The following is a 14,254-nucleotide window of genomic DNA, read 5'->3' as shown; positions in this document are numbered from 1 at the left end:
GCTAATGGGAACAGGAGAAGTAGACCTTTTCGGACTCAGTTCCTGGAAGCGATTCCCTTGGCGTGGTCGGCAAGATTTTAGCAGACTAGCAATTCAATCAATGTTGAGGCAGGGACCTGGAACAGCAACCAGAACCCCAAGCCCGGAAGTGTTCTCTGGAACAGTCTCTACAGCCAAACAATACCAAGACCCAAAAAGCCTCACCTCCTGTTTTGGGCTCACATATATATCTCCTCTCAGAGTCTGTACTAAGATGTGTTTCATCTAGCAAACCCCCCCCCCCACAAGGTGGTTTGTATTCTGTGGATAAATATTACCTGTTCTCTTACAAGTACATTCCTCATCCCACACTTGGGATCAAAACAAAAACATGTGTTCATCCACTACACTGCAGTTACCTTGATGATGAAGGAAGGCATTGTGAACCAAGGAAAGCAGCTGACAGAAGCAAGGTGAGACAAAGAATTCCCCCTCCCAATCAGAACCTCAACCAGAGCCGTAAAGATACAACTGCTGTTCTCAGTCCTCTATGTGTGCTAATGTGTGACAGCAACAGAAAACTAATACAACCCCAGCTTAGTCTCTTCTCAAGGTGAATCAGAATTAAGACCAAATTACTAAAGAGAAGACCCTGATTTGTCTGGATCAAATTTCAGAACCAGATGTTAAGCCTATTTTATAGTCAACATAATGTGGCAAAGGTGCTGTCTGCCTGGGGCCCCAGGCTACCACACCAGGCTTCTACTCATTTCTACATTGGCAATTGCTCCCAGGATAACAGGACACTGTGCTTTGTTACAAGGGGAGCTGAAAGGGAGGAATCAAAATACAATTTCATGATATCAATTTTACTTGATGAAATTCAAATTTCAGGGTTTAAAAATGTAATGCAAAAATGTCCATGTTTTTCACATACTGTTTGGTTGATGGCACACTACAATGGAGGAGTCGAGAAATTTGATAGAGACCCCAAAGCTTAACTATGAGCTGGCCCTATACAGGAACAGTACAGTGAGCCCAGCAGCAGTGGTTATAGTTATAAGCAAAGCGAAAACCTTGAACAGTTGCCGGACGTGGTGGCCCACGCCATTAATCCCAGCACTCAGGAGGCAGAGGCAGGTGGATCTCTGTGAGTTCAAGGCCAGCCTGGTCTACAAAGCAAGTCTAGGACAGCCAAGACTACACACAGAAACCCTGTCTCAAAAAACAAAAACAAAACAAAACAAAAAAATCAAACCCTTCAAGAGTTTTCTTGGGTACTTCCTGAAATGTTACATGACTCGGGTCTCAGATTCTTGGCTTTGCTGTATTACATCTGTGTCATATGGAGGAGATCTGGGTCTTAACGGGCATCATGTCTCCTGAACTCTGAGTAACAAAGGAAGACACACACACACACACACACACACACACACACACACACACACACACACACACACACACACACGGGTGTTTTGATCTGAATTCTGACTAGCCTAGAAATATTGGCTTTAATTAAACTGTCTCCAAAGTTCCCACTGGAATCGTTGCTATATTTCTAATTAAAAGTGTTTTTCCGGGAACTAATGCCTCAAATGATTGAAATTTACCTTTGGCAATCAACAATAAATAATAATACAATACTAGAAACCAAACCAAAAGATAGAAAATTTGGTGCCCTTACCTTTTTTATTTTCATGTGTGTGGACAAAAGCTGCACACAGTAAGAATTAATCATAGCTACATGCACTGCTCTTGCTTAGATGGCCATGCCATATGGCTGAATACTTCACTTCCCATAGTATTTATTTTTATAATGTTGCAATTTTTATAGTAGCCATGTATTGCTCAGAAGATCAAACAAAAACATCTGAAGGCAGGTGACAGCATTCCCAGCAGAGGCAGAAGCACTGCACACTTGCTGTCCCAATGATGCCACAGCTGAAGAATCTCACTCACCCACCAGTCACTACCCTATTACCATGTGAAAAGGGGAAAGAGACATTCAGTGCCCGTGTCCAAGGATAGGTGACTGACTACAGAGAGTGGCACGATCACAGACAACAGAATCGTTGTGGGCTCAGCAATGGCAATGACAGGCTTTTCAGCATAGAGTACTGCTAGCTCCCTATGTATGGTGAATGACTTCAGAACAAGTTGTTCCAAACCAGTTTCTTTCTTGAACTACTGAAGGAAACCGTGGCACACTATCCCTCAGTTTATCCCAAGGATTAAAACAAGATACTGCAAGCAAAGCACCTAGGCCCAATCCTAGCTTCTTTCCTTCCTGCTGAGGACAGCCCAGCAAAGATGCTCGCCTGCAGGCTCTGTCCCCATCCCTCCCACCGGGGAAAGTACAAAAGAAACTGGCATTCTGGCCCATGTTTCCAGAACACGCCAATATGCTTTAAATGCTGATACTGGAGCTGGAGAATGGCTCAGCAGGGCAGAGCTCTTGCTGCTCTTTTAGAGGATGCAAGTTCAGTTCTCCACACCCACCACCTCTAGCTGCAGAGGATCCCACAGCCCCATCTGAATTCCAAGAGCATCCCATAATATACATGTGGCAAACACATGGACACATAAAAATAAATCCTTAAAAAAGTTTTTTAAAATGAATTGGCAGGAAAAGAAGCATAATAATAACTATTAATAGGAAGACTTCTATCCATTTTCTAAAAAGAGATGGCAGGTATGTTTTAGCATTGATGTTAAACAACTCAGTTTTGTTTTTTTTCCTTTCCTTTCATCTTAAAAATCTCATTAATCATATTAAAGCCTCAGGTGTAAGACTGTCTAAGTAGCCAAGAGAATCAAATGTCTTCTGGACCAGCTCAATTTCACCCATCACATCAGTGATGGAGAGGCCTTGAGGCCCTTTCTACATGTGAACCCAAGGAAGAAGGGTGAGCATCCTGCTTGTGGCATCTGATTTCACTAAGCAAAAATATTCTTTAAAGTTTTTTTTTTTTTTAAATGAGAAGTTGGTTTCATAAAAGCAAGAAGAAAAGCCAGGCATGGGGGTGCACACCTTTAATCCTAGCACTCAGGAGGCAGAAGCAGTTGGACCTCTGCATTCAAGGCCAGCCTGGTCTACAGAGTGAGTTCCAGGACCACCAGGGCTACACAAAGAAACCCTGTCTGGGGTGAGGGTAAGAGGTAGGCCAGAGGAAAACAGCTCAGCTCTAGCTGTGAGAGCTGTACAAGGGCATCATCTGCATGGCCTTTAACACCTCTCAAAACCAGGCACAGCTTAAGACAGACAGAAAGTGCTTGGAAGTTTAGTCTTATGATAGATAAAATTTACATTTGCTCAATGTAAATACAGGGTAACTAAAACATCTGTAATTAAAAGGAGGTCAAGAACTACATGTGAACTTGAACAGGCAGAACCTAGAAATATGGAACCAATGTCAAATTCAAATCACTGTTCTATGAAGAATAAAGTATCTCAAAACACGTTACAAATACAAACAGGAAAGCAAAATAATCTCTCTTGTTAACAAGAGACTACAAGAAATAGTAGATGCTTCCCATCTGGAGGTAAAGGGCAGTTCTGTAAAAACACTGTGCAATACTATAAAGCTAAAACATTAACCAGCACATAAGAAACACTCAGAAGAATGTGTGTTCTACCTGATGGAATTCTGGTTCACAGAGCACTCTATGCAAGCATTCCGAAGACACCTGAAGCATTCAGTGATTAGCTGGAGACTGGAGGCCAGGTGCTCCACCTGGGAGGGGTCCCTGCAGGCCAGCTCGACAGCATGAGTAGATTTCTTTAAGATGTCCAGGACTCTCTGGAAGATTGTTCTGGGTGCTGTTTCCCTGGAAGAAGATAAAATTGTTATAAGCTGCGGGGGATGGGTACAGAGGGAGGGACAGAGGGAGAGAGAGAAAAACACTGACTTAAAAAAGCTGGATGGCCTGTTACAGCTCCTTCATTAGGAACCAGACGTTGTGGGCTGCAGTGTAGACTGTACCTACTGTGAGGGGCACTGCTGATGTTGGTCCTTCCGTGTTCTCTCCCTCTGCCTCTGAAATAATCTTAGGATCAACACTGTCCTCTCTATTTTGTAGACAATGTAAGAGAAGGAGCTGCTTGCCCACATCACTTGGCCAATAAATACCAGAGTCACAATTCCAATTAGAGTTCTCTGATCACAGGACTTACATCCCAGGACAATCCAAACCCCGCCCAGATGAACTAACTCTCCTGCCTTGCTTATGGATCTCCCACTCCCTAATAGGGACTTTTATTGTTTTTAAATTATCTGTATTACCTGCAGGCCCGGCTGGCGATTAATTAAGACACAGACACTTGTTATATTTTAAGATAGCCTTAGTTAACCTGGGGCAGGGCAGATATCAGTCCTCTAAACTACCTCCCATAGTGGGGCAGGCACAGGATCCCTGCCTCAATCCCATGCCATCTGCTTCTAATAACTTTTATCAAGTTACCTCCCATCCATAATCCCCTATACTTGCTAATGTTCTTCATCTAGGCCAGATTCTCCATCCACACCGGCCATGTGCTTTTCCTCCATCTAACCCATGATGGCCTTCCTCTCTTCCCTTCAGGTCTCTCTCCTTTTCCTCTTGGCAGTTCTTCTTCTTTCCAGAATTCCTCTCTCTCTCCTAGCCCCACCTAGCTCTTTTGCCCTGCCCAGGTGGGACGGCTTTTTATTAAGCAAAAGGTAAATCACAGAGCCAGTAAGCAGTAATTAGCATCAAAATCCATCATATTATCCCAACAGACTTTGCACTCAGTTATAGGAAACAATATCCTGTAAGGACTACTGAGAGGACAAGCAAGTACTCTTCAGTTCCCAGGCGGCCAGCAGCAACCATGTTAAACTTTCCATGTGCATCTCTACACATGGGGGGACAGCACGCCAGCTCCCCTATGAGGATGAGTGTGCACTCACAGACACCCTGTCTTCGCATGCCTCTCTCACGCCAGAAGTATAGTCTACTATCATTCCAAAGATCTGAGGATGACAATTTTTTTTTGGGGGGGGTGTAATTTGGTACCTAAATAGAAGCTAATTTCCATTGGTAACTCCCATGAAGAAACAGCAATCTGCTTTTAAAGCTGGACGAAAACTGCCAAGTTGGGAATTTAGATACTCTTAAAAGACAGTCCTGACCATCTGAGTGCTCTACTCTACTCTCAGAGTAGAATCACAGGACTAAGCCAGACCACAGAAACTCCCACCAGGAATCAACGACCCTGTGCTGCCGGACATCGTCATAAGAGACACCCCAGAGTGTGCCTTTCCTTCCAGGACCAGGGCACATTTCCTCTAAGAACTTCAGCACATGTGTATTATGTAGGTACTCTTCTTGGATATTACGTGGTAGCTCAGTCTTATAGAGACAGACAGACAGATAGACAATGCCTTCCTATGGCTGGGCCTTTGATAAACCTAGAGGCAGATATATAGCTCATGTTTTACAACAGGAAGAACACCACTTTATCTGGAATTTCTCTCCTCTCCAGTTTCCTCACTTATCTCTCAGACATCAATAGGGCGCCAAACTCAGGACCTCCCACATGTTAGGCAACTGCCTCAGACCTAAACTCCACCCTCTTCCCTTGTCTTTATTTTGTTTGTTTGTTTTTTTAAGGTATCTAAAATGTGTTTCAGGAGAGAGGCAGGGTATTAATTAATTTTAAAAAACAGAGAAACAGCCAGGTGGTCATAGCACACACCTGTAATCACAGCATTTGGGAGGCAGAGGCAGGTGGACCTCTGTGAGTTTGAGGCCAGCCTGGTCTACAGAGTGAGTTCTAGGACAGCCAAGGCTACACAGAGAACCCCTGCCAGGGGCAGGGGTGGGGAGGTGGCGGGGTGGAGGTGGGGCAGAGGCTGAGAAACACACACAAAAATATCTGTGCTCCACCCCATCAGTCAGTACTGTTTCCAAATACAGGTCATAAAACTTTGTGTTTCAGTGACTGCGTGACCAAACAAAAAAGTGAAATCCACCTGCCTCAGCAACCATATCAATTACATATGTAAAACATTTTTGCTGACAATATTGTCATTAAAAAAAGAAGAGGAAAAAATAAATAAGAAAGAAAGGAAGAAAGGAAGGAAGGAAGGAAAGAAAGAAAGAAGAGGAACATTTACTAGCACTCCCATTGAGAACTACTGAATATACTGGAGAAAATACCCAAGAGTTTGAAACATATTGAAAAGTGACAAGAGGATTGCAATTTCTATAACCAAGTTAAATCTAATTACCTGTATGTGTTCAGAACATAGTTTCAACAACACTTATTATTGGTCTTACAAATAAAAACAGAGGGCTGCAGTAGCTCCATGGCACCGCATTTGACTAGTATGTACAAGACTCAAGGTTCAAATTTTGATAGAGCAAGACTAATAAGAAAACAGCTGTACAACTAGAACAATCTACAACAGTTTCTCTGTTTTCCTCGATGGCTAAGAGATGTGGATTCACACAGCTGATGCCGGAGCCAGTCTTGATTCCTTCAGCTGGTCCTTCATGTTCTTCACAGGTGCCACTGCCCGCAGTCAGCAGCTGCCCTTCAACAACAGGCCGTTCCTTATCTCTTACCACTCATTTTACTAAAAGCTGACACAGCCGAAGCAGCACGAGCTTGGAACAAAACTGCAGGCTACAGGACAGTTAGTCTTAAGAATAATGGTGGTCAGGTAAGGTCATTAGCTAACCTACAAATATAATTCCCAGTGTTGTATGTTCATTTGTCATGGATGCACTTGGCCCTTATGGAACTGAACTTAAGATCCATCAAAAGACTCGTGAAATCCAAGTAACTTTAAATAGCTTCTACACAGTAAGCTGGTATTACACATCCACCAGATACAAAGTAATTTGTGTTTATGAAACAAAGAAAATAATTTGGGAGAACGGTTGTTGTTACCCGCTCTCCCAGGCTCCATATCCATGGACTCCTAAAAGCACCATAAACTTCCAAGCTCCTGTACCTCTGCTCAGCTGTGCTCCTCCCTCCAGCAGAATACGCTTGTCACACTGTCCCCACCCAGGTCTTTGCCTATGAGAACTTGGCATGTGATTCTGATTTTAAGGAAAATATTCTACCACTGAGCTACACCCTCCGCCTGAGCATCTCCTTTTTCAGCAATCCTTTGAAGCCATGTCCCTGGTGAAACTCACCCAGCTTCTATGCCCTGCAACTGCACACTTCTGCAAACTAGAGCCTAGTTTTGTCTTCCCTGTGTGTCTAGTCCAAGGGGCCCTACTAGCAGAGTCTTCCCTTTCTGCCTTGAACAGCAACGAGGCATATGAGTCCAAGACTGCACTGCCACCCAGGACCACTGCACTCCGAGGCAGTAACTTAGAGACATTAGCTTACTTCTTTCTTCCCACCAAGGGATCCGCACAGCCTGGATGAAGAAACCTGAAAAGTAGTCGTCTTGCCTTGTAAGGTGTGGCTCTACCGCAGATGTCCGCTGTGATTCCTACTTAGCGTATTTAATTTCTCCTTCCTCATTAATTACTAAAACAGATTAACTTGTAAGGAGGATCTATAACCCAAATTAACTTTTTTAAAAACTTTTTAAACTTCCTGAAGACGGAGAATACCTTAAATGTGTGTTTCCCTCTATAAAATCTGAGAAAGAAAAAAAATAAAAACATTCCTCCAGTGTCATAGGGCAAGTAGCTATTGACTCTATTACCCCTGTCTGAAATACTACAACATGAACACTGTATTAGACGAGGACAAAGACGTTCTTCTCAACAGTGAAAGCATTCTTCTCTCCCCACCTCTCTCCCTTCTCTGCAGCCCTGGAAGAAAACTACTTGGCATTACAGCTCTGCAAAGCCTGTGTCCACAGTCAAGACAATGTAATGCATCTAAATACGTAATGATTAACGACAATGAAATAGCTGGTAAAGATCAGTCAGTCGTTCCCGTATTACAAACGTTATTAATAATAATCGCTGTCAGTCCTACTTTAACCAAACTAACAAAAATATTCACAAAGGCTTTAAGAAGCTTAGCTACTTCATTCGCAGAAGGCAGAGTGCTTATGAAGACAATTAAACTTCAGCCGTTAGATGTTCCTGTTAGATAGGAATGCATACCCTGAAGACAATGTACAAATGAAATGTATTAGAGGACAAAAAAATTCCTTTGAGTTACACAAAAGGTAGAATTTCATTTCCTTCAAGTTTCAACACATTTGTTGGTCTTGGCAAGTCCTGTTTGAGTAAAATTAAAGAAAACTACCTGTGATTATATGTCACAGGTTGGACAGGCCTAATATACCATTTACAGTTAATTTATCAGTGGACCTCCTACTGAAAAGGAACTGCTAGACTAACAACAACTAAGACTACCACACCTTAAAAAAATTATTCTAATAAAATATATTTTTAAAAAAGAAAAAAAAATTATTCTAATACCACTGCATTAAAAAAAAAAAAAAAAAAAAAAAAAAACCTGGCTTGGGCTGGAAAGATGGCTCAGAGGTTGAGAGCACCATCTGTTCTTCCAAAGGTCCTGAGTTCAATTCCCAGCAACCACACAGTGGTTCACAACCATCTACAATGAGATCTGGTGCCCTCTTCTGTTGTGCAGGAGTATATGCAGTCAAAAATTACATAATAAATATTTTAAACATTTTTAACAAAGCCAGCTTATGTATTTACAGTATTTTAACCACTGTTGCTGAGAAAAATAATTAATAGTTCATAGATATTTTCTCTAATCGCTGGTTGTTGCATAAAACATAAACTTTGCCTATTGATTTGATCTGATTGATCAAAAGCAGAAAAAAATTAAATATAAAAAACATTTATTAACTGCCACAAAGAGCCTACAACAAAATAATCCACCTTCACCAAGACCAAGCCTCTCCTCTGTGCACTCTACAACGACCCTCCCACCCAGGCTTAGGTGGTCCCTGACAGCTACAACCAATCCGTTCTGCTAGGTCACACAACAGCTTTGTGTAAAGAGCACCTCAGCAAATATTTTAGGCTGACACCCAGAAATTCCCCAAAACAACGTCTCAACCCCTTTATCAGAAAAGCAGCCTTAGATGACAACATAGCCGGATTCGAATACAACTCTACTGTGTTAAGGATGGAGGGGCACTCACTGGTTTACAGTGACTACCGCCCTTGCAGAGGACTGGAGTTCATTCCAGGCACCCACACCAGGCTGCTTACAACTACCTGGAACTTCAAACCCAACAGGTCCAACACCTTCTGCCTCTGAGGGCATGGGCACTCATGGACACAGACACACAGACACACACACACACACACCATCAAACTCATACACACACAAAGACATAAAACAAGCCCGGCGTGGTGGCGCGCACCTTTAATCCTTAGCACTCCAGGGGGAGAGGCAAGCAGATCTCTGTGAATTTGAGGCCAGCCTGGTCCACAAGGTGAGTCTAGGAAAGGCTACACAGAGAAAAACCTGTCTCGAAAATCCAAAAAAATAAAATAAAATAAAATAAAATGAAAAAACAAATAACAAATCTTAAGCCAAGTGGTGGTGGCACATGCATTTAAGCCCAGCAATTTAGAGGCAGAAACAGGTAGAACTCTGAGTTTGAAGATAGTCTAGTCTACAGAACAAGTTTCAGGACAGCCAGGGCTATAAAGGAAACTCTGTCTTGGAAAACTAAAAACAAACAGGCAAAAAACTTCTATTACGAAAAAAACTATGCTGTAATCACAGCATGTGGGAAGCAGAGTAAAGGGCATAACAAACTCAAAGCCACCCAGGCTTACACAGAAAGATCTTGTAAAAGAATATTCTATCTTAAATATCACAATTTCAAGTTCATATAACTTTCTAGTGTGAGCTTCTTAACCATTAAAACACCTTTCCCTCATATGCCATAATGAAACAGTCTGGCAACTCCTGTCTTACTAAGATTCCTAACGTGTCATAGTCCTCTCCCAATCTCTCAAAATCATGGTTCCCGTTCTCACTATGCTCATCACACTCAGTTAAGTTCTGCATCGTGCTAAATGAAAGAAGAAAAGACAAAGTAGCCTGGAGATGGAAAGCAAACTCTAGACCAGATACAAGAGCCAAAAAAGAAGTGTGCTGGCACGAAAGGTATGAAGGAGAGGGCTGGCCTACCCCACAATCAGCGGGTAGTGCTTCCTGTGACAAGTGTGATCTACAAGGCATGCCTAAAATGTAGTTTCAGATAGACATAGGAAAGGGGGGGGGGGGAGACTAAACCATCAAACTTTGGGAAATTTCAGTCTCACATAGAAAAAGAATATATGTAAGAAGCCAGATGTAGTGGCGCACGCCTTTAATCCCAGCACTTAGGGAGGCGGAGGCAGGTGGATCTCTGTGAGTTCAAGGACAGCCTGGTCTACAAATTGAGTCCAAGACAATCAGGGCTACACAAAGAAACCCTGTCTCGGGGGAAAAAAAAACAAAGCAAAACAAGAATATATGTAAGGTCTGGAGACGTAGCTCAGCAGTAAGTACTTGCTGCCCTTGCAGAGGACCTGAGTTCAATTCCCAGCATCCATATGGTAGCTCACAATTATCCCTAACTCCAGCTCCAAGAGATCGGATACCTTCTGACTTCCACTGGCATCAGGCACACACGTGAGGCACATACACACATAAAGGGAAAACACTCATATACATAAAAATAAATAAACCTTAAAAATTAGACTGTACATAAAATATTACTAATAATTTTTTTAAAGTTAAAAAGCAATGTTTGAAAGGCTGAAGAGATGGTTCAGTGGTTAAGAGCACTTGCTGTTCCTGCAGAAAAAACAAGTTCAGTTCCCTACATCCATATTACAGCTCATAACCATTAGTAACTCCCTTCCCCCCACCTCCTCCGGCCTCCTTAGGCACCAAGCACATATGTGATACACATACACATATGCAGGCAAACACTAATACACCTATAAATAAATAAATAAATAAATAAATCTCTCTTTTAAAAAAAGCAGTATATGAGATAGACCAAGAGACTCTAGGGTGGAGAGGGCTATCCCCACCACCTGGGGCCATGGTGAGGTCCCCACCACCTGGGGCCACTAAGAGCCACGTCTGGGTCTGTGACTACTCAGCAACAGAGGCCAGTGTCAATGTCCATGTCCATATTACCACTAGAGAACATGGGGAGGTCCCTAATGGGGTAGCCACCACAAGGATGTCCAGGGGCCATGCAGGACTGATTCTGCACCTCAGTGGCTGCGGCATTCCGAAGAGCTAGCCCCATCTCTCAACGGCAGCAGCACTCAGGAAAGGCGGTCCTGGGCCTCACCCAGGCAACAATGGAGCTGGGCCTGATGGTAGGTGCACCAGTGAGCAGCCCAAGAGCATGAGTGAGGGACAGTCTGCCAAGAGGTGGTTTTGGGGTGATGCCCTCTACCTTCCCCCCTTGGCACCTGTGGTAGTTAGAAAAGCTGGCCCCCAAGGGCAGGAGAGCAGAAGAACTGACTCTGCCCCTTACTGGCATTAATACTCCATAGAATGGGCCCTTCACCTCACCTGAGCAACACAGTGGAGCTGGCCTTGATGGTGAAGGCACAGGTGAGCCAGCTCTGAGGGTGTGGAGAATGGGAGAGCTGTCCCAGCCCCTCACAGGCTGCAGCACTTGGGAGAATGACCCTGACTGGGCAGCACAGTGCAGCTGGCTCTGGAGGCATGGGTGCAGGTGAGGCACCTGCCTCTGAGAGCATGAGAACAAGGGAGCTGACCCTGCCTCCTGATGATGGAGGTATTGGGTGGCCTAGCTGGAGCAGCACTGGAGAGCTTGCCCTGGTGATGAGGATAAGGAAGAGTAGGGCTCTGAGTTGGCACACCCCAAAATCTCTATCATCTATCAATGTTGGGATACATGAAAGGGCCAGTCCTCCTGATCCACAGCTGCAGGATGTCAATGACACAGGGCAACAACCGGATAACCGGGAGGAGTCCCAGTAAGGATCCAATATTGATGGTGTCACAGAAGCCAGATCTCAAACCAGACAGTGACTCACTGCAAAGAACATATTCCAAGTGAAGATGTGTGGACAGAGGGATGATGTACTGTGGGACACACTGTGACACACTACGTCTACAATGAGATATTTTTTATGGTATGTGTGTGTGAGTGAGTTTGTGTGTGTGTGTGTGTGTGTGTGTGTGTGTGTGTGTGTGTGTGTGTGTGTGTTTTATTTTGGGGAAAGATTGCAAGGGCAAAGATAGATATGAGGGGACAGGGAGATAAGCAGAACTAGGGTGCATGATGTGAAACTCAAAAAAAAAAATCCAATTAAAGTAAAAAGAAAAGTTGAAGATAGCACTACCACATATCCCAGTTACATTGTTCCTGAACATACATTAGAAAAACCCCATGCCCCACCAGAGACACTTGCACATCAACGTTTACTATGGCTCTATTCATAATAGTAAGTCCATCAATATGTATATAATACAATTCAGCAGTAAAGAAAAATAAAATTATTTTTTCTTGACCTTTTGGCTAAGGTCCAGTATAGTCTCTGTATCAGTTTAATAACTGATATGTCCTCTAAATGAGGACATATATTACATGGATTTTTGGAAGAGAAAGTTAAGTAGAAGCTTTCTCCATCCACTGCACATACCAACCTGGTATTGTATGCACTACCTCTGAGAATGGGGTACCCACTTCAGGAAGCATTAAAATTCTTGAACTAGAAGCTGAAGAGATGACTCAGTGGTTAAGAGCACTGGCCTCTCAAGAGGACCTTGGTTCAATTCCCAGCATCCATATGGCCACTCATAACTGTCTGTACCTCCAGTTTCAAGGGATCTGACACACACAGACATGCATGCAGTCAAAACACCAATGCACATAAAATAATTTTTTAAAAAAAATCAGAGTGGTGGGAAGGTAGAACTACCCGGAGGGGACAGGAGCTCCACAAGAAGGCCAACAGTCCCAACTAACCTGGGCCCAGAGGGGCTTCTGGAGACTGAGACACCAAGTAAGGACCAGGCATGGAACAGACCTAGACCCTCTACACATATTTACCCAATGGGCAGCTCAGCCTTCACGTGAGTCCCCCAGAAGGGGGTGGGGCTGTCTCTGATATGGTCTCAGTTACAATGCCTTTTGATCACCTTGCCCTGGGGTGGCTGCCTTGCCAGGGCACTGTGAAAGAAGTACACAGAGACTCGAAGTAGGGTGGGTTTGCAGGGGGTGGAAGGTGTTTCCCCTTTTCTGAGGGGCAGGGGAGTGGGGGGACACAGTGAAGGGACTGGGAGGAGAGAAGGGAAAGAAAAAAAAATATTGAACTAAAAACAGCGGGTTTGAGAGCTGGGTGGCACATGCCTTTAATCCCAGCAATTGAGAGGCAGATGCAAGTGATCTCTGTGAGTTCAAGGCTAGCCTGGTCTACAAACTGAGTTACAGGACAGCCAGGGCTACAAGGAGAAACCCCGTCTTGAAATACAAAACAAAACAAAAACTAGGTTTGCAACTTGTAGCTAATATTCTCTACTTATTATGTTAGAAAAAACACGCCTGAATATAATTTTTTTTAAAAGGGGGGGGAAGAAAAATTAAATCTAAAAGAAAATTAATGACTCATAAGTAGTAATATTTAATGAGGTGGCCCTAACTCAAAAAAAGAAAAAAAAAAAACATGTTCTCCCTCGAAAGCCAACCCTAGCCTATAATGTACATATGTAAGATATGCAAACCAGGTTAAATGTGAGGAAAGCCCGAGAATTTAGGAGAGCTAGAGAAGGGAATATTAGGTGGAGAAGGATGGTGAATAGAGGACAGCACTTGTGGTGCACACGCCTTTACTCCCAGCACTCAGGAGGCAAAGGCTGATCTATCAGATCATAACGGGTCCCAGGCCAGCCAGGGCTACAGAATCTCCAAAATACAAAGACATGAAAGAGAATATACCGCTAATATTTTTGAGTTTCAACTCCAACACAATTGTGGTAGATAATGTGAATTTAACTTTCTGTGTACTGAAGTAGCAAGAACCATCTTTGCATTCCAAAAGAATGCATCGAGTGTTAGTCCTCTGAGACAGTGACTGTGAAAAATGGGCTTTCTTTTCTTGAATTGACCCATTCAGAAAAAGTGGTATTTTTTTTTCTTTTGAGACAAGGTTTCTCTGTGTAACCTTGGCTGTCCTGGACTCGCTTTGTGGACAAGGCTGGCCTCGAACTCACAGAGATCCACCTGCCTCTGCCTCCCTCCCGAGTGCTGGAATTAAAAGTATGCACCACCACGCCCAGCTTTTTTATTTAACTTATAATGAG

The 14,254-nt window shown here is 43.4% G+C and overlaps 1 protein-coding gene and 1 non-coding gene across 2 annotated transcripts in view; one reads left to right on the top strand and one right to left on the bottom strand.

Annotated features, from left to right (window-relative positions):
- Positions 1–14,254, bottom strand: part of Atxn10 (ataxin 10) — a 137,010-nt gene that overhangs the window by 113,050 nt on the left and 9,706 nt on the right. The window contains exon 2 of the mRNA XM_051160140.1: positions 3,616–3,807. Coding sequence (XP_051016097.1) covers positions 3,616–3,807 — 192 coding nt within the window. The remainder of the gene's footprint in view (positions 1–3,615; positions 3,808–14,254) is intronic.
- Positions 12,451–12,639, top strand: LOC127201907 (U2 spliceosomal RNA). Its single transcript, XR_007832243.1, has one exon. It is a non-coding gene; the product is annotated as a U2 spliceosomal RNA (small nuclear RNA).

This window comes from Acomys russatus, chromosome 17 (genome assembly GCF_903995435.1).
Source record: "Acomys russatus chromosome 17, mAcoRus1.1, whole genome shotgun sequence".
NCBI classification, from domain to species: domain Eukaryota; kingdom Metazoa; phylum Chordata; class Mammalia; order Rodentia; family Muridae; genus Acomys; species Acomys russatus.
Note: the sequence above shows the minus strand (reverse complement) of the source record. Positions and strands in the feature narration are given on the sequence as shown.